At 36.8% G+C, this 24,802-nt stretch overlaps 1 protein-coding gene across 1 annotated transcript in view; it reads left to right on the plus strand.

Moving 5' to 3' along the window:
- The window catches only part of LOC142350535 (sodium/hydrogen exchanger 9B2-like), a 44,435-nt gene extending 32,137 nt beyond the window's left edge, over positions 1–12,298 (plus strand). The window contains exons 7-8 of the mRNA XM_075402423.1: positions 11,055–11,238; positions 11,736–12,298. Coding sequence (XP_075258538.1) covers positions 11,055–11,238; positions 11,736–11,904 — 353 coding nt within the window. The 3' untranslated portion in view covers positions 11,905–12,298. The remainder of the gene's footprint in view (positions 1–11,054; positions 11,239–11,735) is intronic.
- The last annotated feature ends 12,504 nt before the right edge of the window (positions 12,299–24,802 follow it).

The following is a 24,802-nucleotide window of genomic DNA, read 5'->3' on the forward strand; positions in this document are numbered from 1 at the left end:
TAATAAATTTTTTTCGCCGGAACAAAAACTCAAAACCTGAACGCCATCACCAACTGTTTTTTGTGGGCTACCGATATGAATAAAAAAATTGACCACATTTCTTCTAAAAAAGTTGAAAAAAAAACAAAAAATTTTTTTTTTGTTTTTCATGGTGACCTTTGACCCCAAAAAAGTCGGCTCCAACAGATAGTTGGGATGAAACTGACTATTGGGTTGACACTATCAGACACTGTACTACAAAAAAGCTCATAACGCTCGTCAAAATAAACTCAATCCTTCATGAGATAATTAACCATTAATTAACAGCTAATTAGCAACTAATTAGTCTAATTATTAATTAACGAAAAAAAAAATCCCATTTTTTTAAACGGATTTGTAATCAGTGGTACATGCTTGTCACTTTTGGTCATAAGGGTCAGGGTCGAAAAACGGCTCCTTCACCGATTTTCAAAACATCTGGACATTAACGTCTCATTAACATCTGGCATTAATTAGCAATTGAAGTACCCGAAATAATAATGATACACCAGGTTTTTTCTAAAAAACCGATTTTTTGGGGGCTGGAGACAAAATCATCTCATAACAGCTGTCATTGAAAAATGCTTGCAACAGGGGGCTTGTCATTGGCTGTCATGTGATGACATTGATTGATCATGATTGACAGAAAATCTAACTTTTTTCCTGATAAAGATGAGGGATTTTTCTTGTCGGTTCCTGCGTTTTAGTGCCCGGGGAGCATTTTTGGTTAAGATGACCAACATCGTCAGACGCACCCATCGGCATCTACAGTAAAAAAAACTACAAAAATCGCTTTTTTTTGCAACATTAAGCGAAAAAAATTGAACATTTCATTTGCTTTTAGTAGATTTTTTAGCTGTTCAAACACCGTGACAGTAATAAAACTGTGCATGATAACCGTCCAAAGCATCCCTTGTACTTAAATTTTAACAAAGTGTACAAAAAAGCGATGTTTTTGCAATATTATTCAAAAATTCTATGGAAATCAAATCAAAACTTTCTTTTTATGTAGGCTACTGGAGTGTAATATTACATCTAACGGGTTCAAACACAAATGTTTCCTCTATCCTTTTGTCATTTGAGCATATTATCTATGAAAATGACAAAAAAAGATTAAAATATTTGATTGAAAGATCATTAAAAATTCATAAAAGTTTACTTTGACTAAACCTAAAAGTTAGCAAATCAAAAAATTGCAATTGATATGCTTTCTTACATCACATATAACTAATAACTAAAAGGAACTACCCCCTGGTTTTAAAAAAAATCTTTTTATATATTGTACTAATAATTCGAAAATAACAAACAAGTTTTATCATGTCAGTGTTGTTCAGTGAGAAACGTAAAGTCAAGCGCTACTTTACGTTCAACGCAACTTGATTTGTTCATAGTAGTTGACTAAAGCGGGGACGCGCTCTTATTATCCAATCAAATTCGAAAATTTTGAAAGTTTGAATTGCGCGCGTCTTATATGAACCTCGTGTGGAATAGAAATAAATTCGCCATTTGAAGTTGAGTTACATGTTTACGAAAGTTGTCATTATCTCTGTTAACTTTTGAATCTTGAATTTTTCAACTATGGTTTTCAATTGCAAATATTGTTCGGCAACTTTTGCAAAGAGGAAACCAATCTCGCCATGAGCATCGCATCGCTACCATCCCGACGAAGTAGGTTTACCAGTCTTTACCAGTTGTATTTGTACATTCACTTGTAGAAAACTTTCTGAACTGGAACAACACATGAGGACTTGTCATCAAAAATTTACAAATTGTTGTCGGTCCTGCTATATGTGCTTTAACGACACCAGATTATTTGCTCAGCATATGAGTTCTTTGCATTCTTTACCTGTCTTTGGCGATCAATTCCAACCAACTCAAGCGCCGGCCGAAACTGCCTTTAGTGGTACCCTTCAGAGCTACCATCTGCCTCCATCACCAACCCAAGCCAACACAGACCTTGCTCAGTTCATGCTCCAGCATAAACCACAAATCGATTCGCTTATAGAACAAAAACTCTCTCAAGGATCACAAAAAGTTCAATTTAGTGCTCATCTTCAACTCCGAAAGCCGAGTCAAAACGAAGATCAGGAAGATGAGCTTATTGAAATTTATGCAAATTCGCTCATGACACCGGTGTATAGTCAGGGACTTAGCAGTGAGACCTTCTGGACTATGGTCGAGAAGATGATGATAGTGCTAACGACATTTGCCTCTAATGGTAGTGGTTGGGTGCTTGAGAAAGTTATCAAAATAATTGTGAACTTTGCCCATTACCGACCTATAACTGGCTTGTCTTACATTGCATTACCATCAAAATTACAAAATTGCCGCGGTTTACTTAATGTTCGTAACCATGAGGACGCAAATTACCAACTTGGTTAAGGTAGTCTGTCAACTCCGAAATACCAAATTTCGCTTTGCGTTTCATATTTAACGGAATTGTTTCTGGTTGTGTGAAGAAGGTCTTGCAAAGCTTACCGCACATATGGAAACCTGCTGTGAAAATGCGCCGGCTGTTGTTCGATTACCAGCTCCGGGAAAAAATTTTTATAAATTCAAAAACTTGGCCGCTACCTGGTTTGTTCCATTAGTCATTTACTTTGATTTCGAATCCTTCTTGTGTCCAGTAGCAGGATGCACGCCCCACGGGAACAACTCATACACCAGAGTTAATGAAAAACACGAGCCCTGTGGGTTTTCACTTGCGGTAATTGATCACTACTCAACAAAACCCATCTTCTTCCACGTGGACATCTCTGAAGATTGCATTACTAAATTTGTAAACATGTTACACACACTAGCCAAGGATATATACAAGCGCAAACGAGCTTTTCCTTTCTTCAGAGGTGACCGTAGCCAGTATCCGAAAAGTGCAGCTAGCGAATGTTGGATATGTAACGAAGCCTTTGACGATAATGATGAACAATCATCAATTGATCTGGATCACTGCCACTACAGCGGACAATTTCTTGGCTGGGCTCATGAAAAATGCAATCGAGCACGAAGGAACGTCAACTTTACCCCTGTGGTGGGTCATAATATACAAAATTATGACCTTCATCACATTTGTTTAGCCCTCCAATCTTGTGAGCCAACGACCACTGTAAGTGTAATTCCATCTACTGATGAAACATACATTTCCATGAATTTTGGAGTACTCGTGGAGACCATAACCCTAGATGATGGAAAAGTGATCAAAAAGTATGAAAATCTGAGGTTCATTGATTCGATATGAATAAAAAAATTGACCACATTTCTTCTAAAAAAGTTGAAAAAAAAACGAAAAAAAAATTCTTTTTTGTTTTTCATGGTGACCTTTGACCCCAAAAAAGTCGGCTCCAACAGATAGTTGGGATGAAACTGACTATTGGGTTGACACTATCAGACACTGTACTACAAAAAAGCTCATAACGCTCGTCAAAATAAACTCAATCCTTCATGAGATAATTAACCATTAATTAACAGATAATTAGCAACTAATTAGTCTAATTAGTAATTAACGAAAAAAATCCCATTTTTTTAAACGGATTTGTAATCAGTGGTACATGCTTGTCACTTTTGGTCATAAGGGTCAGGGTCGAAAAACGGCTCCTTCACCGATTTTCAAAACATCTGGACATTAACGTCTCATTAACATCTGGCATTAATTAGCAATTGAAGTACCCGAAATAATAATGATACACCAGGTTTTTTCTAAAAACCGATTTTTTGGGGGCTGGAGACAAAATCATCTCATAACAGCTGTCATTGAAAAATGCTTGCAACAGGGGGCTTGTCATTGGCTGTCATGTGATGACATTGATTGATCATGATTGACAGAAAATCTAACTTTTTTCCTGATAAAGATGAGGGATTTTTCTTGTCGGTTCCTGTGTTTTAGTGCCCGGGGAGCATCTTTGGTTATGATGACCAACATCGTCAGACGCACCCATCGGCATCTACAGTAAAAAAACTACAAAAATCGCTTTTTTTTGCAACATTAAGGGAAAAAATTGAACATTTCATTTGCTTTTAGTAGATTTTTTAGCTGTTCAAACACCGTGACAGTAATAAAACTGTGCATGATAACCGTCCAAAGCAACCCTTGTACTTAAATTTTAACAAAGTGTACAAAAAAGCGATGTTTTTGCAATATTATTCAAAAATTCTATGGAAATCAAATCAAAACTTTCTTTTTATGTAGGCTACTGGAGTGTAATATTACATCTAACGGGTTCAAACACAAATGTTTCCTCTATCCTTTTGTCATTGGAGCATATTATCTATGAAAATGACAAAAAAGATTAAAATATTTGATTGAAAGATCATTAAAAATTCATAAAAGTTTACTTTGACTAAACCTAAAAGTTAGCAAATCAAAAAATTGCAATTGATATGCTTTCTTACATCACATATAACTAATAACTAAAAGGAACTACCCCTGGTTTTAAAAAAATCTTTTTATATATTGTACTAATAATTCGAAAATAACAAACAAGTTTTATCATGTCAGTGTTGTTCAGTGAGAAACGTAAAGTCAAGCGCTACTTTACGTTCAACGCAACTTGATTTCTTCATAGTAGTTGACTAAAGCGGGGACGCGCTCTTATTATCCAATCAAATTCGAAAATTTTGAAAGTTTGAATTGCGCGCGTCTTATATGAACCTCGTGTGGAATAGAAATAAATTCGCCATTTGAAGTTGAGTTACATGTTTACGAAAGTTGTCATTATCTCTGTTAACTTTTGAATCTTGAATTTTTCAACTATGGTTTTCAATTGCAAATATTGTTCGGCAACTTTTGCAAAGAGGAAACCAATCTCGCCATGAGCATCGCATCGCTACCATCCCGACGAAGTAGGTTTACCAGTCTTTACCAGTTGTATTTGTACATTCACTTGTAGAAAACTTTCTGAACTGGAACAACACATGAGGACTTGTCATCAAAAATTTACAAATTGTTGTCGGTCCTGCTATATGTGCTTTAACGACACCAGATTATTTGCTCAGCATATGAGTTCTTTGCATTCTTTACCTGTCTTTGGCGATCAATTCCAACCAACTCAAGCGCCGGCCGAAACTGCCTTTAGTGGTACCCTTCAGAGCTATCATCTGCCGCCATCACCAACCCAAGCCAACACAGACCTTGCTCAGTTCATGCTCCAGCATAAACCACAAATCGATTCGCTTATAGAACAAAAACTCTCACAAGGATCACAAAAAGTTCAATTTAGTGCTCATCTTCAACTCCGAAAGCCGAGCCAAAACGAAGATCAGGAAGATGAGCTTATTGAAATTTATGCAAATTCGCTCATGACACCGGTGTATAGTCAGGGACTTAGCAGTGAGACCTTCTGGACTATGGTCGAGAAGATGATGATAGTGCTAACGACATTTGCCTCTAATGGTAGTGGTTGGGTGCTTGAGAAAGTTATCAAAATAATTGTGAACTTTGCCCGTTACCGACCTATAACTGGCTCGTCTTACATTGCATTACCATCAAAATTACAAAATTGCCGCGTAACCATGAGGACGCAAATTGCTTCCTTTACTGCTATATTGCTGCATATCATATGCACAACAATATTAGCTTAGATCGACCAGGAAGGAACTACAACACAGACAAAACTTCACCCGAAACTTACAAGCAAGCCAATCTTCATCAACCAACTGGACACTTCGATATGCCCATGGGGCTAGAAGACATCAATCAGTTCGAAAATCTAAATGAAATTCGAATCAACGTTTTTGGTTATGATGGTAGAGACTTATTTCCACTCAGAGTGTCAAAGTTTGTCTCAAACTTCACAATGGATCTATTGCTTTTATACGAAGCAGACTGTTATCATTATGTGTTGATTACCAACTTGGTTAAGGTAGTCTGTCAACTCCGAAATACCAAATTTCGCTTTGCGTTTCATATTTAACGGAATTGTTTCTGGTTGTGTGAAGAAGGTCTTGCAAAGCTTACCGCACATATGGAAACCTGCTGTGAAAATGCGCCGGCTGTTGTTCGATTACCAGCTCCGGGAAAAATTTTTTATAAATTCAAAAACTTGGCCGCTACCTGGTTTGTTCCATTAGTCATTTACTTTGATTTCGAATCCTTCTTGTGTCCAGTAGCAGGATGCACGCCCCACGGGAACAACTCATACACCAGAGTTAATGAAAAACACGAGCCCTGTGGGTTTTCACTTGCGGTAATTGATCACTACTCAACAAAACCCATCTTCTTCCACGTGGACATCTCTGAAGATTGCATTACTAAATTTGTAAACATGTTACACACACTAGCCAAGGATATATACAAGCGCAAACGAGCTTTTCCTTTCTTCAGAGGTGACCGTAGCCAGTATCCGAAAAGTGCAGCTAGCGAATGTTGGATATGTAACGAAGCCTTTGACGATAATGATGAACAATCATCAATTGATCTGGATCACTGCCACTACAGCGGACAATTTCTTGGCTGGGCTCATGAAAAATGCAATCGAGCACGAAGGAACGTCAACTTTACCCCTGTGGTGGGTCATAATATACAAAATTATGACCTTCATCACATTTGTTTAGCCCTCCAATCTTGTGAGCCAACGACCACTGTAAGTGTAATTCCATCTACTGATGAAAAATACATTTTCATGATTTTTGGAGTACTCGTGGAGACCATAACCCTAGATGATGGAAAAGTGATCAAAAAGTATGAAAATATGAGGTTCATTGATTCATTCAAAATGATGAACTCGTCTCTCGAAAAGTTGGTTGACATTTTACCAAGAGATCGTTTTGGAATACTTGCTTCTGTTTTTCCTAACCTATCCTCAACAGAATTGAAGCTCCTGCAGCAAAAAGGATATTACCCCTATTCATATGTTAGCGGTCGAGAAAAGTTCAGCGAAAAATCCTTACCGCCTCTTAATGAATGGCGTAACACTTTAGAAGGAAACGCAGTAACAATAACTCAAGAAAACTTGAACCGCGCCAAGACGATGTGGAACACTCTGAATTGCCAAACTCTACAAGACTACCACGATGCATACCTGAAAACCGATTGCGCTCTTCTCGCATGCGTTTGTGAATTCCACAGAGAGCTCAGTTTCTCCACCTACAAACTCGATTGCATGCACTTTTACACACTGCCAAATATGGCTAAGGAAGCATCTATGAGAATATGCAAGGCGGAGGTCGAATTGCTTACAGAACGCGAGCTTCTCGATATGATAGAAGGAGCAGTACGTGGGGAGTATGTTCAGTCTACGGGATGAGAAAGTTTACAGCAAATAATAAATATTTACCAGATTACGACTCTTCACAACCCTCAACATTTGGCTTCTGCGTGGACGCCAATAACCTATACGGTGGCGTCATGCAAAATGAAAAACTCCCTCAGTCAGATTTTACACTGAACTCTGATATTACACTGGCTGAGATACTAAACTGTCCTGATGATAACCCTGTCGGTTACTTCGTGGAAGTCGACTTGCATTATCCAGCAAGTCTACACGATTACCATCAGGACTTCCCCTCGCACCATCGAAAAATATTGTTGAGGATGACTGGCTCAGTGACTACCAAGTGAATTTGCGAGAGAGTCATAACTTACCCCCATCAAAAGTTCCAAAACTGTTGCAGACTTTCTTCGACAAAGAACATTATGTGCTGCATTACAAGCTGTTGAAACTGTATGTTAACTTGGGATTAGTCGTGAGGAAAATGCATCTTGTGCTACAGTTTACTCAAAACAATTGGTTAACACCCTATATAACCCTGAACAGTGAGAAGAGACAAGCGGCTTCGAATAAATTTGAAGAGAGTTTCTATAAACTAATGAACAACGCCGTTTATGGGAAAAACTGCGAATCGAAACGTCGACGGATGAAAATCGAGCTTACGAGAGACGCAAGACGAACCCTAACCATAGTAAGCAAGTTTGAGTTTGAAAAATTCAAAGTGTTTGGCGAGAACATGGCAGCTCTCTCCTCTCGCCCAAGAAAGATCTATTGGGATACACCAACTATAGTAGGGGCCACAATACTTGATCTAGCGAAATACTACATGTATCAGTTTCACTATGGAACAATGCGATCTTCATTTGACTGTCGATTACTTTATAGTGATACTGATAGCTTGCTATACCGGATCAATTGTGAAGATCTCTACCGTGAACTGAAGGAGAGCAATGTTCTTGATCAATTCGACTTCTCAAATTACCCAGAATATCACGAACTGTACAGCGAAGAAAATAAGCGCGTCGTCTTAAAATTCAAAGACGAATTTGCTGGGGATTATATAAAAGAGTTTATATGCCTGAAGCCAAAGCTGTACAGCATTACTTTCACTAGTGAGTATTTTACGTTTAATGATTCAAGAAAAAACTAACAAAGTACCAACTAACCTTGTATGATTGTCATAATTTGACTGCTTTTTTCTGTTCATAGGTAACCGAAAAATGTCCGCCAAAGGAATAACAAGAGCAGCCCAAAATTTGCTTCGAACTGCAGACTACAATAATACACTTGTGACTGGTAGTACACTGCGCGCTGAAAACACAAGGATTGTTTCGGAAAAGCATGTTCTACAAACGGTTTCAACGAATAAAATATGTCTCTCTGCTTTTGATAATAAACGCCACATTGTGAACGAGGGAATTAAAACACTACCATTCGGCCACTATAAAATTGATCATTGCCGAGCCGAAGATTTTTCTTGGGATAGCGATGAAGTAGAGTGGGACTACGAAAATGTAGAAAATTATGCTCACCTTTTCCTAGATTCGAGTCCAAACTGGGACCATAATAATAGTTTTGTTGTACCGGATACAACAATAAGTGAAAGCCCGGAAGAATGGGAAACACCTGACCCGGGATTTGCAATGACAAGTATTATTAACGAGGACGAGATTGATAGCGATGATATCGTAGATTTCGATGCTACCACCAGCTCCAGCTCTTCCTCCCCTAACCCATTCATTAATTATGAAGCTAATGAGTGCAGTGAAAGTAGTAGTAGCGATTATGAAGAAGAACCAGCAGTTAAAGTTGCACGCAGACAAAAAACTTATTGTACTTAACTACGTAAATTGCGCCTTTTGAATTCCTAACCGTGTAAATTTTGTGTTTATGAGTGCTAAAATACGTTTCAATAAATTGTTCACTTGCAGCTCTTATCGGAACGACATTTAGAACAAAGTTGGCTGTTTGACCGAAAACAAGTTTGCCGCCTTGGAAATAGTCACATCTGGTAAAGAATGAAAGTTAATCCCTTTCCGTCTAGGATAACCCCCTATTATCCCATGTTTAAGTATCGTAGGATAACCCCCCCTCTCTTGAGACAGTATTTACTTACTACTTATATGTCTTAAATTGCAAAGTTCAATGGCACATCAGTTCTATTGAGCGCTTCATCATCGTTAAGCAAAACATGCAGGTTAGCTAAATATATTTACCCACGCACTGCGTTAGATGTTGGACCAAAAACATTAAATATAACCGAATATCGTAAGGCGACTTGCTCTCAAACGACTGGCGAGCCGTTTACTTCGGTAGCAGCCAGCTCGGGCTGAGGGATGCTAGCGTTATGGGGGTATGGGGAGTGATGGGGGGGGGTTTGGTGAAAGCATTTTGGGGTGTAAGAGTCGGGAGGACTGGAATACAAACGGGTCCAAATCGCCAGGTAGAGTAGGTTGTACAGGGGAGTGTTCGGAAAGGAAAGCGGAAATGAGGGATTGGTTGGGGGGGGGGGAGAGGTGAGTTGGTGGGGCTTACTGACAGGGTCAAAGTCTTAAGATTAAAAATTATCCTTGACATCATGAAACTGTCTCCTCAAAACAGTTTCGGCGAATCCACTTACAAACTGGTAGGGAGGTAAGGCTCTAAGGGAGCTGCTGAGCAATTTAATGCCCTCCCGTTTTACCTGTATATCCCGTTTTTTGTGATCAAAAAATAACAGGGTCAGACAAAAAGTTGGTCAAGCAGAAGTTGCATACAAAATTACTTCTGGACTACTATTATAGTTACAAATTTTGTTGGAGAACAATTGATAGAAGAGCAAAGCAAGCTATTACTTTTACTGAAATACATCATTAAAAAAACAAATTTTGCAATTTGAATGGCACGATGACCGACCAAAGTCATGACCGACGAAGGTCAAACGAATTTCTCTCAATCTACTGAAAAGGCAAAGATTTTCGAAGCCGACAGCTTAACCTTAGAGAGCTTATCTTTACTAGGGGACAAGACAGCGGTTTCAGAGAAGTAAAGAAGGGTAAGAGCAATAAGGGGGACGAGGTGTCCACACTACCAAAAGTTTTTCTCGGCACAGCTAATGTACGCATACATGGGGGCAAGGTATCAAACCGAAGGAACCACACGTTAAGGGGGCAAACACTAAGAACCACTCTTTTCACCATAATTCTGTGTCTCCTTAATTTTGACGATTAGCATACTTGAAAGGCTGTAAGAGAACTGCTGAGAAATTTAATACCCTCGAGTATACCCACTTTATTGTTTTCTCAAGACGAAAAGTCATGAAACTTATTGTCCAGATGAAAAGAAAACTACCGGACAAAAACTTGAGGGTACGAAAAGCCGCAATAAAAGACCTGCAGAACGTACATAATTGCTACAAATTTTACATGAGAGCACCTAATAAGGTTTGTTTGAGAACACCTAAAGTAACGTCTCCCTCGCAAGTTTAACCATTTTTTTTTTCAAAAACCATGAATTTGGTCATTGAACCCCAAATATTTCAACGAAGTAAACTTTAGATTTTGAAAAACAGCCATTTAACATTGGACGAATGACTTTCAAATGGTTGACAAGGGGTTGCTTTCCAGGGGTTGATCACATCGCCTAGAATGAGCTATTAATTCCCGAGCCGAGGTATTTTTGCAAAGTTATTTGACGAGCTATAAAATTCAGCTGTTTTGCAATATTTTGCCGTGGAAGCGTTGAATTCATGTTTGATCAACGCTAAATTTCAGCGTTTTTTAGAGGTTACACCTCGACCCAGGCTGTAGCCAGTCGCAATTCCATTGAGGCGGCTCTGTCGTATGAACTTTTCAGATGCGGCTGGTCTCGTCAGCTGTTGGGGAGCTCTGGCAATTGTTGCAGCTGGACTGGCAGCTCGTCTTGTGACGTCATTTATGGTCACTCACTGCTCTGGCATGCAGTGGAAGGAGAGATTGTTCTTGGCTATCTCAGGGATACCCAAAACAGCTACCCTCACTTTCCCGTTCTGGGTGTTGTGGTTAGCACGAAGTTGGATTAAAATTAATTTAAATACGTAGTAAAAAGGTTAAAATGAGGAAAAAGACAATATTTGTTGAAAGCTATTTGCTTTCTATTTGCTGACTGAGATAAATCATATCTTTTTGCAGCATTCTAAAGTTTTCTTTTTGCTAAAATCAGCGTCTTTCCAATTCTCAAACAATACTCAAAGTCCAAGCACTCGCGGGAGTTTTTGTTGCTTGTGTTGCTTTTCAAATTCATTAATTATGATATTACCCCATAGTTGTTCCATGAACATTCGATGTGAAGCTATGTCACTTTATGTCAAAACCACACATTGCTGAGGTTACAAGGATAGGAGAGCAGTGGCACTAAGTTTGTCCAAACACTTGCCAAAAATTTGCGGGTCAAACATTGAATTTCTTTCGTGAAAGTGTAGGGTGATAACTTATACTTTTGATGTTCAGTAAATTTCCAAAAACGTTTCTCTGCGTTAATTCTTAGCAAATATTTCAGGGCAATGGACGAGAAAGAGCCCATCTATGGTGACATCATCAGTTCAGTTCTGAAGGTGTCAGGGGTGGCGGTGTTCCTCACAGTTCCCCTGGGAGTACTCGCTACAAAAGTTGGAGCTTGTTATCTGTTACGAAAACAAGAGGTTGACAACACTGCGGATGATGACTAACTGACTCTGTGAAGTTTACAGAAGAAAAGTGATTAAGATAAATCTTAAAGAAATATTTTTGTAGAGCGAATGGAACTTATTTTTTAAAAAATTAAACCCTCCGAATGAAATCATCCTTTCTTGTACGCTAAAATTCTGTAGACTATGCTATAGATTAGTATCAGCTTGATTTAATTAAAGCCCCCCCCCAACCTGTTTCAAAATTAAACCTTTTGGTATTTTCCTTTCCTGGTAATGCAAGTGCTAAATTAAACCTCCTCATGGCTGCACTGCATCGATTGATCTTTTTCCTTTGATGAAAACGAAATTTATTTGGTTGTGAATCAAAATGATGAACGAGTTCTTTTTATGGAAAATGAATGGAACGAATGATTAATTTACACTTCAAGTTCTATTTTATTCGGCGCTAGTGATAGTCATAGTTGGGGACGTACCCAACAAAAGAAATTTTATGGCTGGTCCAAAAGAGTTGAGAAAGGTAATACTGTTTTCTGATTGACGTATCGCTTAACACAGTCATCAAAAGTTTCATGCTTTAAGATAGGATGCAAAAATATAAGTGCTCAGAAATCAAGATCAGCCGAAAATAATTTTGGAACTTGGAACTTAAATAAGTTCTTGTTGGAACTTGGAACTTAAAAATAAGTAGCATGTTCGACTGTGGTAGAACTTGAGGCATTGCCACATCATGGTAAGAAGCGTTGGAGTTTAGAATCTTGTCAAATTTACAACACTTTGGCGCAAAAAAATGCTGTTCTGAATTTCTCGCACCAAAAATGACAATTTTCATTGAAGTATTCATGAAAGTTTTCAATTTTAGTACGACTATTCGCTGACATTTGATCAAGCTAACTAAAACAGTTTCAGAAACACTACAATTTAGGCTAGAGAGACAGGCTCTCGCATTCTAAAATGCTGTGAAACAACACGATTTCATCCTGTTAAAATCAACACATAGTTTCGCCGTATTAGTTAGAGTTCCCATTTATTTCCATGAAAAATCAAAACCGCGCAAAATGTGGTCCAAAGATTTTGTGCAAGTGACTTTTGGATTTAACGAGGAAAGCAAATTTCTTTTATTACTTTTCTTTCGGTTGAATTTTATGTGGTAATAAAATGTGGTACAGTACCCTAGCTGACTAAACAAGAAACTAGAAGTAAACATAACCGACTAAACGTCGGATGAATTGCTCTCGAACGACAAGTGGGAGCTCTAATCAATTGCAGCCTGCTTCAGTCAAGGGGGGAGGGGGAGCCTAAATGGGACTAAGAAGTGCAATAGTGGGCTTCAAAAAACCACATTAGAGGTTAACATATACCACTATTAAGATTTAAAGTTTTGGCGCATTTTTCATTTGACCTTTTAGTATTAAATTGCCGCCAATTGAGTTCAGCCGCTTGAAATTGTGATTGAGAGAGAATTTTAGATCACGCGAAACGCAAAAAGTCAAGGGCGTAAAAGTCACTCGAAAAGTCAGAACCGTCAAGCAAAAATTTTGCATAAAGACACATACGTTGACAATAATTGCTATGAACATCGTTCAAGAGCAATTAATAATGACTTAAAATTGCTTCGGAAAAGCATTCAGAACACATGTGACCAAAATCCTGAAAAAACAACAACAGGCAGATTGCCAGAATAGAGCTGCAATAGCTTCGTAGATCTGCAGTCTCAATAAATACAGCACAATACAAGCCCAAAATTACACATTTCATTAAAGGATAAGATGTTATATTTTAAACATAACCGTCAGATTGCCGGAAAATAGCCGCGATAGACGCTTGTAGCCTTCCATTAATAGAACCAACTAAAAAAATAAGATAGGCAGATCGACCACCAGTCCTTTAAAAGACCACTAGACTTTTTGGGTCAGATCCGGACTGTCAATTTTATGACACCTACGGTCTTTAAGGAAAACTCCCTAAAAGAGCTTTTTAAAAACTGATATTCGAAATCAAAAACTTAAGATAATAGCCAATAACTAGGGCATATAAATTTGGCACTACTTAGATGCACACTATTGATCTTGCTGCACACTATTAAACTAGCAAATGTTCATAAAATTTTTCATAAAAAGTTTCATAGGTGAGTTCTGAAGTCATTTTTTTGGGTGAGGCGTCATGCGATTGACCTAAAAGCAGATATTAAGTCACGCACACCAACTTAAACTGCAAAGCAGTAGACGTCACTGAACTCATTGAAAAAGTCAATTCCAAGAAATCAGGTCGTATGAATCATCGAATAAGACGACGAATTAAAAAAACAGAGCAGGACAAGTCCTGAAATACAATTCAAAGATTTGAATGAAAAACTCAAACGTACTCTACCTGACCAGCAGATCAATTGAACAATGCCAGCGAGAACACAAACAAAATCATCTCAAATATTCAGAAACTAAAAGAATCAAAACTAAACAAAAAAATACTCATTGTTAAAACTCTTGAAGCTTTAAAACCTAAGGCAAAATCTTTTCCCTATAAACATGCCTTTTTCAAAAATCTGTTCAAAACCAATTTTTGTTTATGAAATCGGTCCAGTATTATATCTGCAAGACATGAAAAATTTTTATTGGCCCTTGAAGATCGATTAACTCGAAAATGACCAAAAAATTTTAAAAATCAATTGCAAATTATAATGAAATGTTGCTGAAAATCGTGAGATAACTATCTTCTTAATCATTTCCGTGTCTCTAGAAGCTACCCAGTAACCCAATTCCAAGCTTTAAAAAACTCATTGTCTCATAGATCAATAGGATAGAATTTTTAGAAAAAAATTCCAATTTCAAAAAACAAAAATTCGTTCTATTAAAATGTTGAAAGCCATTCAACTGCCCCCTAGCAACTATTTGATAAATTACTATCACACCCTGGGTGAGGTTACCTGGATACTGAGGAAAGAAAGAATAAATAAAATACAAATGTTTTGAAAAAACTTGAAAAAAATTGCAAAATTTGTCAAAAAACTTCTAAAAGTCGAAAGGTTAATTTGTTGAAAACAAATCCATTGAGACTAAAAACCATGCAGTAACATATTATCAGAACGTGGAATATGTTTTCTCTCACTTGAGAATGGAAGAATATCAAAAACTGACAAAAACTCTAGGAAACCTCGAAAAAATTGCAGATTTTATCAAAAAAATGTTAAAATTCGAGACATTAAAATGTTAAAAACCAATCCATTGTTACTAGAAACTATGCATTGCCCATTTAAAAACCTCAAAGGAGATTGCCTGGTCCTTGAAGCAGGAAAAACTGGAAAAAATGATGAAAATTTTCAAAAACCTGAAAAAAATGCTAATTTTGTCAAAAAAAATTGCTAAAAAATGCGATATTGAAAAGTTGAAACTAAAGGCAACTAAAAATTTTTCAGTAACTTATTATCTAGCCCCTGATGAGGTTCTCTTGTCCCTGGGACTCAAAAAACTTGAATAATGACAATAAATGTCAAAAAATATGAAAAAAATTGCTCTGTCAAAAAATGCTAAATTTCATGATGGCTAAAAGCTAAAATTCATGATGGCTAGATTCTGTCAATGAAAGCTAAAAATGAAAAAAGTTATGTCAAAAAATGCTAAAATTCATGATGGCAAAAAGTTGAAAACCATTCCATTACCACTAGAAACTAAGCATTAATCTATCATCAAATCATTTAACAAACCCTAGCGGATGTTCTTGACACCTAGGGCTAAAAAACTCAAAAAGTGACACAAATTTTCAAAAAACCTGAAAAAAAATCAAAAACTTGTATCATTTTGCTTGCTTGCGTTTGTAGTACCAAAACATATAGCTCATAAAATGGTCTTAGCAAGCAATTATGTCTCGCAAAAAACCTTCATCAACTTTTAAAAACTTCAATCTAAGACTAATTAAACAAAAAAACTCAAAAAAATCGCAAAAACGTGAAAAATTGCACCGTTTTTGCCCAAAAACTTCTAAAAATGAGCTTTTAACCTTAAATTAAGGCCATCACAGCAGCTGCACCACTATAAGCACTTGAAGGACTACTAAAGCCCACTTTGGGTCTCTAATGAAACTTGATGTCCGCTGGGCTTTACTTGTTTATCCCGTTTTGAAAGATCAAAGTCATTGAAAAATGTGTGAATACATCCTAAAAAAACACAGCGCACCAATACAATTCAAATTCTTTGAATTGTAAAAAACCACCATGTCCCCAATAATGGCCGCTATCGCATTGCGGCTATCAATAAAGAAATAAAATTATTGGTGCCTCTATTAAATGCTCTCAAATAATTTTCATTCAGAGTGACACATATTCACTTGACCTTATCTCTTTGAATTTAAGTAAAGAAAAGTCAATTTCATTATTGAGAGTAAGTCACGTGAGACCAAAAACTTAATCACGCAAATGAAAAAACTTGCTCCACTGAGTGAGAAATGACGACACGCACGCGCTTCAGTTGAAATTGCATGAACCAATGAACAAAAAGAATGATTTGAGATGGTTGTGGCGTCATATGGTTGCAACAAAAAACTTGACGACAAAATAAAAAACCAAAAGAAGGCCAATAATAGCCCCAGCTATCGGTGAGGGGCTATTAAAAACCGATATAAAAATGCCGCACGTGAACCAAAAACCACAATCACGAAAAAGAATTTTTGTTCAAACACAGTCTTCTCATTTATTTTTAAAATCCACGTCGATTTTTAAAAATTCAAGCCACAAAACCACTGGCTTCTTTGCTCCACTTCTTGTTTCGGCGTGACCAGAAACACGACTTCAAATTGACTTCAAAAATCATGAAAATGTCTGAACATATCTGAAAAAGACAAATACAATTCAAATTCTTCGAACTGTAAATAGATGTTAGCGACAATAATAGCCCGCCGACAAATGACGCAGGCTATCAAAAACAGACACTCTAATGAGCTTCAAAAACGCAATATTTGAAGAGCCATGTGCTCATTGATAGTCCATCTCAAGTGTGGTAGGGGGTTAAGTAGGAGGGAGTCAAACTCATCCACCATGAAGTGGCCAAACCCTTCACACCATTAATTTATGCCTCTTAAACAGTATCGGTGAACCACATGCTTAGAAACTAGTGAGCCATAAGGCTCCAAGAGAACTTTATGACCGAAAGTCAAATGGTCGGACGAAAAAATGATCAGACGAAAAACGATCAAGCGAAAAAAGATCAGACGAAAAGTTGGTAGTACGAAAAATTGATAACATACCCGGCAGATTGCCGGAAAATAGCCGGCGTTGATTCCCATAACTCTGGAAAAGAAAATATTGAAAAGAAAATATCAACAAAAATTGATTTTTGTACAAACATTTTTAAGTGCGATTTATTTTGATGTCATTTTGTAATTGAACATACTCCTGTCTCTCGGTGAGAGGCTACAGGATCTAGTATCAATACCAAGAAGCATAATAGATAGTAACTAAAAATTATGAGAACAAAGTTCAAGTACCGGGCATCTAAAAATGGGCTTTATGGGTTTATCCCGTTTTTATTTCTGACTTTGATTTCTTATACTGCATCTCTTCATTTTGAATTGCTTTGCTGAGCAGTTGCTGTTTAAAAGGACTTTGAGCAGAATGAAAGAAGAGTGAAACTAGCCTAGAGAAGTCAAAAAGATTTCACGCAAAATGTCAAAAAAGCGGCAAAATGGGTAAAGCGAAAAAAAAGTTCGACGAAGTAAAAAAAATGGGAGCACTATAATAGCCGGCTGAGAAGATGAGGGCGGCTATTAAAAAAACTAATGACTTGAACACTTTTCCAGCAACAAAGAAATGACAAAAAAGCACACAATCTTAATTGCAAAAACGCATGTGAACAAAAAAGACACTAGCGAGAAATGAAAATTTAATTCAAACAAAAAATAGGCCTAGAATGAGCTGTAAATGGATTGGTAATAACATTTAGAAAAAAATCCAATCCAAAAAATCGAAAATACAGTAAAAATCAGAGTGAAATTGCCGCATGTGAACAAAAAAAACCACTACCGAGAAACCGAATTTTTGTTCAAACACCGTTTTCTCACTCTACTTTAAAGTTAGAGCGAAAAAGCAAAAAAAATCACGCCACAAAACCACTCGCTTTTTCGCTCCATTCCGTGTTTCGGCGTGACTAAAATTACTACTCCAATTTGACTTCAAAAATCATGAAAATGTGTGAACAGATCTTAAAAAAAACACAGCCGGAAGAAATCCGGAAACGACTCGAAGTAGAAATCCATTTAAAAGCCATCCAACTATTCATCAAACAAAACGTGCCTCCACTACTTTAGGAGTATCTTGAAACGAAACCATAAAAAACTTTTAAAAAATCAAATCTATTAAAATATGATAACAAATCTGATCCAAATTTGTCATCAATTGAGACCCCGAAATATCTATCCCTGTCAACATTAGTTCATCAACACAACTAGTACCTAATAAAACCACTTATGAGAATTTTTAAAAATACTTGAAGCCAAATCATGAAAAATAAGCTCTTACCAACAACTTTGACTAAAACACTGGAAAAAATTAATAAATTTTTTAATATTACAAAATCACATAAATAAAAAAAACTCTTTTCAGCCAATAGGGTATCCAGCTGCTCGCAAAACAATAGGCAACTCATAATAGGACCAGAAATTGATCTATAGAACAGAAAAAAAAACAAAAAACTGCAAAAAATTAAGAAAAATAGTTCAAATTTTCGCTATTTTTCGTCATATTTCTCAACAAAAAATTGCTTCCTATCCACAAACTTGCAACTATTTGTTGACGAAAAATGGCTCAAGTATTAGGGTTCTTTTCAATACCCATTTGAGGCAGTAAAACAAAACAAAAGTCAAAAAATCGCAAAAATTATCCCAAAAATCAACAATATACATGAAAAACCTCCAAATTAGCATAAAATTCATATAAATTTCCAGAAACCTTCAAACCACTACCAACACCAGCCTAAAACTAAAAAAAATCACTACCAAACCTCTTAACCAAAAAAAATTGGAAAAAACTGCTTTAAAATGCCGCACGTGAACAAAAAATTTCACTCGCTTACAGAATTTTTTTTCACAACTCAATTTCTCGCTCTGTAGAAAACAGCGATAAGAAAAAAAACCATTCTCTCTTCGCTCCACTCTTCATTTTGTTGCTCCACTCTTCAGCAACAAAATCACTCCAAATTTTTTCACGTGTTTCATTTCCCGCTTCAAAAATCACTCCAATAAAATTGATTAAAAAAAGGACTTCTCCAATACTCCTCTTCGAGTCGTAAGACAGCGCCCCAATACAATTCAAATTCTTTGAATTGTAAAAAAAACCAAGAGCACCGCAATATAGCTACGCTCAGCTTACAGCTTTGCAGCTATAAAAAGACCGGCAGATCAATTATTACTGCTACAAACTTGTGAGTGCTACACGTTTGTGACCAATTTTAAATGTGAATAACTGCACTGCACTGCGTTTCACAATGCCCTTGAAATTGTGAATAAGTGAAACTTAGCTCAGAGAAATTCAGGAACGCAGGGGCAAAAAGTCATCAGAAAAGTAAAAGGACCACGTACAATTTTTGAATAAGAACACACAAGAATACAACAAATTCTTGAAACTTCGTTCGGGCAACTCAAACAGACAATCAAATACTGTATTATCAGACGCTTTGTTTGTTTTGATTGGTGGCATTCAAAATTTCCATGAAAACCATTAGAAATTAACAGCATTAAGATATCACAGCTTTCAGTTTTTTGAAGTAAATGCAAAATCTATTTAATCTTGGTTTCACGGTCAGTCAATTTTTATGCGCAAACCAAGTTTTTCATCCCAAGTTTGCTTTACTAATTTGACGGTTAATTGGAGTAATGATCTTGTTTCATTGAGACAAAAATCAATTTTCGTCAAAATTGAGTTGCAAAATAAGCAAAGCAATGATATTTTTAATGTCTGGACGAAAGTCTATAATTTCAAATTGATCCTGATTTTGTGATGAAATGAAGTGATGAGCTGTTCACTTCTGAACTACATCGGGTAATTGGTTCTGCAGTTTGGACAGTTTCCGTATGTCGTAGAGGACAGTGAGGGCCACCGCAGCGTCCAAGTTGTCCATGAGAAATCTTTGGGCAAATTTGGGAAGTGTATGTTTGCAGTTCTCCACTCCCAACTTTTTCCACAGCCAGTTAATACCCGGAGGATCAGTGCTGCTAGTTGTAGCTGTTATGAACCTAAAATAAACGGCACTCGAGAAGACGCCGATATAGTCCAACGGGGTAGAGAAGAATGCCATAAAATGAGATTTAAAACCGAATTTTTTTGATTAGTCATTTCCGAGCTCTGATTAGTCAATCTTAAAATAATCACTTTAAAGGCAATTTTTTATAAGGAAGACTTACAAAATACCAAAAAAATTTAAAAAATGTATATCCTTAATTGCAGCCTCTCACTGTCAGGGGGCTGCGACCATGGTGAAGCCGAGCAGAGCGTAACACGACCGCACCATTAACTCGCCATTTTTTATATTTGTTCTAATTTAAATTAAAAACAATCAGATTATTTAGCCAATCAAATTTAAGCATTTGTCTCGGCTTCTCATTTTTTTCTGATTCGTCTGTGCGCCCGTTCGGCTTCAATTCCTATCTCCCGGTACGCTTTAGAGAAATGGTTTCAAACCACTTGTTCGGGATAGTTGTAACAACAATGCTGCTTTCATTAGTAAGAAAACCACTCACTCATTTTACTGCTTAACACCTCCACCTCGCTACTTTACAAAATGGTCAGCCATAGTTAAAAGTTTGTCACAGGCACACCCCCATTACGAACAAAAGAAACTCTCACAAAATTCCGAAATTGTAACGGCACATCTTTGAACAAAATGACGACAATGAAAAACAGCATGACGAGGCAATTAACGAAGGCGCCTTTTACGAAATCCGGGGCACAAGGCGCTGAAAGAGCAAGATTAAATCAGCCAAAAAGTCAAAACTGGCAACCGCACGGAAACAACAGAAAGAAAAGGAACCTACCAAGCATGCAACACATTATAAACAGAGCCGGCAGATTGCCGGAAAATAGCCGCTGTTGACGCGCTTGATGCAGATCGGGATTGAAACAGAAAAAAAGAAGGGATAAATTGACTGATTTTTTTCAGCATCACAAAGTATTCTAATTTGGCTTGCAGTTTCAGTTGAATTCTAAAATAATACTTAATTCAGCTTCTAAACTGAAAGCTAAAAAGATTAAAACCAATATCAGCTAGCAAACACTCTTATGATTTTTGATAATTATCAAGGACTTAATAACCGAGCTTTATCGGTTTATCCCGTCTCTTTTGATTTTGATCATTTGGCTTGGATAGTTTTTACCACATTGCGCAATTCAATGCGTAAAAGAACTTAAAATCCTTTCAGTTGAAACAGCGAGTGAAGTATGTCAGAAATCAAGCGTGAATAACGTGACTTAAGTGAAACGAAAGACTAGATCAAAAGGTAAAGCGAATTGAAAAACATAGCAGGAAAGGTCCTGACCTACAATTCAAAGAATTTTCAATGACTAAACAAAAAAACTAGACCGAGAACGGACTATGAGAGAATTGGTAAAATGGTTTAAAAAAAATCCAATCCAAAAAATCGAAAATTAAGTAAAAATCAGAGTGAAATTGCCGCATGTGAACAAAAAAAACCAACACCGAGAAACCGAATTTTTCACTCGCTTTTTTGCTCCATTCCGTGTTTCGGCGTGACTAAAATCACTACTCCAATTTGACTTCAAAAATCATGAAAATGTGCGAACAGATCTTAAGAAAAACACAGCCGGAAGAATTCCGGAAATGACTCGAAGTAGAAATCCATTTGAAAGCCATCCAACTACTCATCAAACAAAACGTGCCTCCACTACTTTAGGAGTATCTTGAAGCGAAACCATGAAAAACTTTAAAAAAATCAAATCTATTAAAATATGATAACAAATCTGATCCAAATTTGTCATCAATTGAGACCCCGAAATATCTATCCCTGTCAACATTAGTTCATCAACACAAATAGTACCTAATAAAACCAATTATGAGAATTTTCAAAAATACTTGAAGCCAAATCATGAAAAATAAGCTCTTACCAACAACATTGACTAAAACACTGGAAAAATTAATAAATTTTTTAATATTACAAAATCACATAAATAAAAAAAACTCTTTTCAGCCAATAGGGTATCCAGCTGCTCGCAAAACAATAGGCAACTCATAATAGGACCAGAAATTGATCTATAGAACAGAAAAAAAAACAAAAAACTGCAAAAAATTAAGAAAAATAGTTCCAATTTTCGCTATTTTTCGTCATATTTCTGAACAAAAAATTGCTTCCTATCCACAAATTTGCAACTATTTGTTGACGAAAAATGGCTCAAGTATTAGGGTTCTTTTCAATACCCATTTGAGGCAGTAAAACAAAACAAAAGTCAAAAAATCGCAAAAATTATCCCAAAAATCAACAATATACATGAAAAACCTCCGAATTAGCATAAAATTCATATAAATTTCCAGAAACCTTCAAACCACTACCAACACCAGCCTAAAACTAAAAAAAATCACTACCAAACCTCTTAACCAAAAAAAATTGGAAAAAACTGCTTTAAAATGCCGCACGTGAACAAAAAATTTCACTCGCTTACAGAATTTTTTTCACAACTCAATTTCTCGCTCTGTAGAAAACAGCGATAAGAACAAAAACCACTCTCTCTTCGCTCCACTCTTCATTTTGTTGCTCCACTCTTCAGCAACAAAATCACTCCAAATTTTTTCACGTGTTTCATTTCCCGCTTCAAAAATCACTCCAATAAAATTGATTAAAAAAAGGACTTCTCCAATACTCCTCTTCGAGTCGTAAAAAGACAGCGTCCCAATACAATTCAAATTCTTTGAATTGTAAAAAAAACCAAGAGCACCGCAATATAGCTGCGCTCAGCTTACAGCTTCGCAGCTATAAAAAGACCGGCAGATCAATTATTACTGCTACAAACTTGTGAGTGCTACACGTTTGTGACCAATTTTAAATGTGAATAACTGCACTGCACTGCGTTTCACAATGCCCTTGAAATTGTGAATAAGTGAAACTTAGCTCAGAGAAATTCAGGAACGCAGGGGCAAAAAGTCATCAGAAAAGTAAAAGGACCACGTACAATTTTTGAATAAGAACACACAAGAATACAACAAATGCTTGAAACTTCATTCGGGCAACTCAAACAGACAATCAAATACTGTATTATCAGACGCTTTGTTTGTTTTGATTGGTGGCATTCAAAATTTCCATGAAAACCATTAGAAATTAACAGCATTAAGATAACACAGCTTTCAGTTTTTTGAAGTAAATGCAAAATCTATTTAATCTTGGTTTCACGGTCAGTCAATTTTTATGCGCAAACCAAGTTTTTCATCCCAAGTTTGCTTTACTAATTTGACGGTTAATTGGAGTTATGATCTTGTTTCATTGAGACAAAAATCAATTTTCGTCAAAATTGAGTTGCAAAATAAGCAAAGCAATGATATTTTTAATGTCTGGACGAAAGTCTATAATTTCAAATTGATCCTGATTTTGTGATGAAATGAAGTGATGAGCTGTTCACTTCTGAACTACATCGGGTAATTGGTTCTGCAGTTTGGACAGTTTCCGTATGTCGTAGAGGACAGTGAGGGCCACCGCAGCGTCCAAGTTGTCCATGAGAAATCTTTGGGCAAATTTGGGAAGTGTATGTTTGCAGTTCTCCACTCCCAACTTTTTCCACAGCCAGTTAATACCCGGAGGATCAGTGCTGCTAGTTGTAGCTGTTATGAACCTAAAATAAACGGCACTCGAGAAGACGCCGATATAGTCCAACGGGGTAGAGAAGAATGCCATAAAATGAGATTTAAAACCGAATTTTTTTGATTAGTCATTTCCGAGCTCTGATTAGTCAATCTTAAAATAATCACTTTAAAGGCAATTTTTTATAAGGAAGACTTACAAAATACCAAAAAAATTTAAAAAATGTATATCCTTAATTGCAGCCTCTCACTGTCAGGGGGCTGCGACCATGGTGAAGCCGAGCAGAGCGTAACACGACCGCACCATTAACTCGCCATTTTTTATATTTGTTCTAATTTAAATTAAAAACAATCAGATTATTTAGCCAATCAAATTTAAGCATTTGTCTCGGCTTCTCATTTTTTTCTGATTCGTCTGTGCGCCCGTTCGGCTTCAATTCCTATCTCCCGGTACGCTTTAGAGAAATGGTTTCAAACCACTTGTTCGGGATAGTTGTAACAACAATGCTGCTTTCATTAGTAAGAAAACCACTCACTCATTTTACTGCTTAACACCTCCACCTCGCTACTTTACAAAATGGTCAGCCATAGTTAAAAGTTTGTCACAGGCACACCCCCATTACGAACAAAAGAAACTCTCACAAAATTCCGAAATTGTAACGGCACATCTTTGAACAAAATGACGACAATGAAAAACAGCATGACGAGGCAATTAACGAAGGCGCCTTTTACGAAATCCGGGGCACAAGGCGCTGAAAGAGCAAGATTAAATCAGCCAAAAAGTCAAAACTGGCAACCGCACGGAAACAACAGAAAGAAAAGGAACCTACCAAGCATGCAACACATTATAAACAGAGCCGGCAGATTGCCGGAAAATAGCCGCTGTTGACGCGCTTGATGCAGATCGGGATTGAAACAGAAAAAAAGAAGGGATAAATTGACTGATTTTTTTCAGCGTCACAAAGTATTCTAATTTGGCTTGCAGTTTCAGTTGAATTCTAAAATAATACTTAATTCAGCTTCTAAACTGAAAGCTAATAAGATTAAAACCAATATCAGCTAGCAAACACTCTGATGATTTTTGATAATTCTCAAGGACTTAATAACCGGGCTTTATCGGTTTATCCCGTCTCTTTTGATTTTGATCATTTGCCTTT

This window comes from Convolutriloba macropyga, chromosome 1 (assembly GCF_964194025.1).
Source record: "Convolutriloba macropyga chromosome 1, txConMacr16.3, whole genome shotgun sequence".
Taxonomy (NCBI): Eukaryota; Metazoa; Xenacoelomorpha; order Acoela; family Convolutidae; genus Convolutriloba; species Convolutriloba macropyga.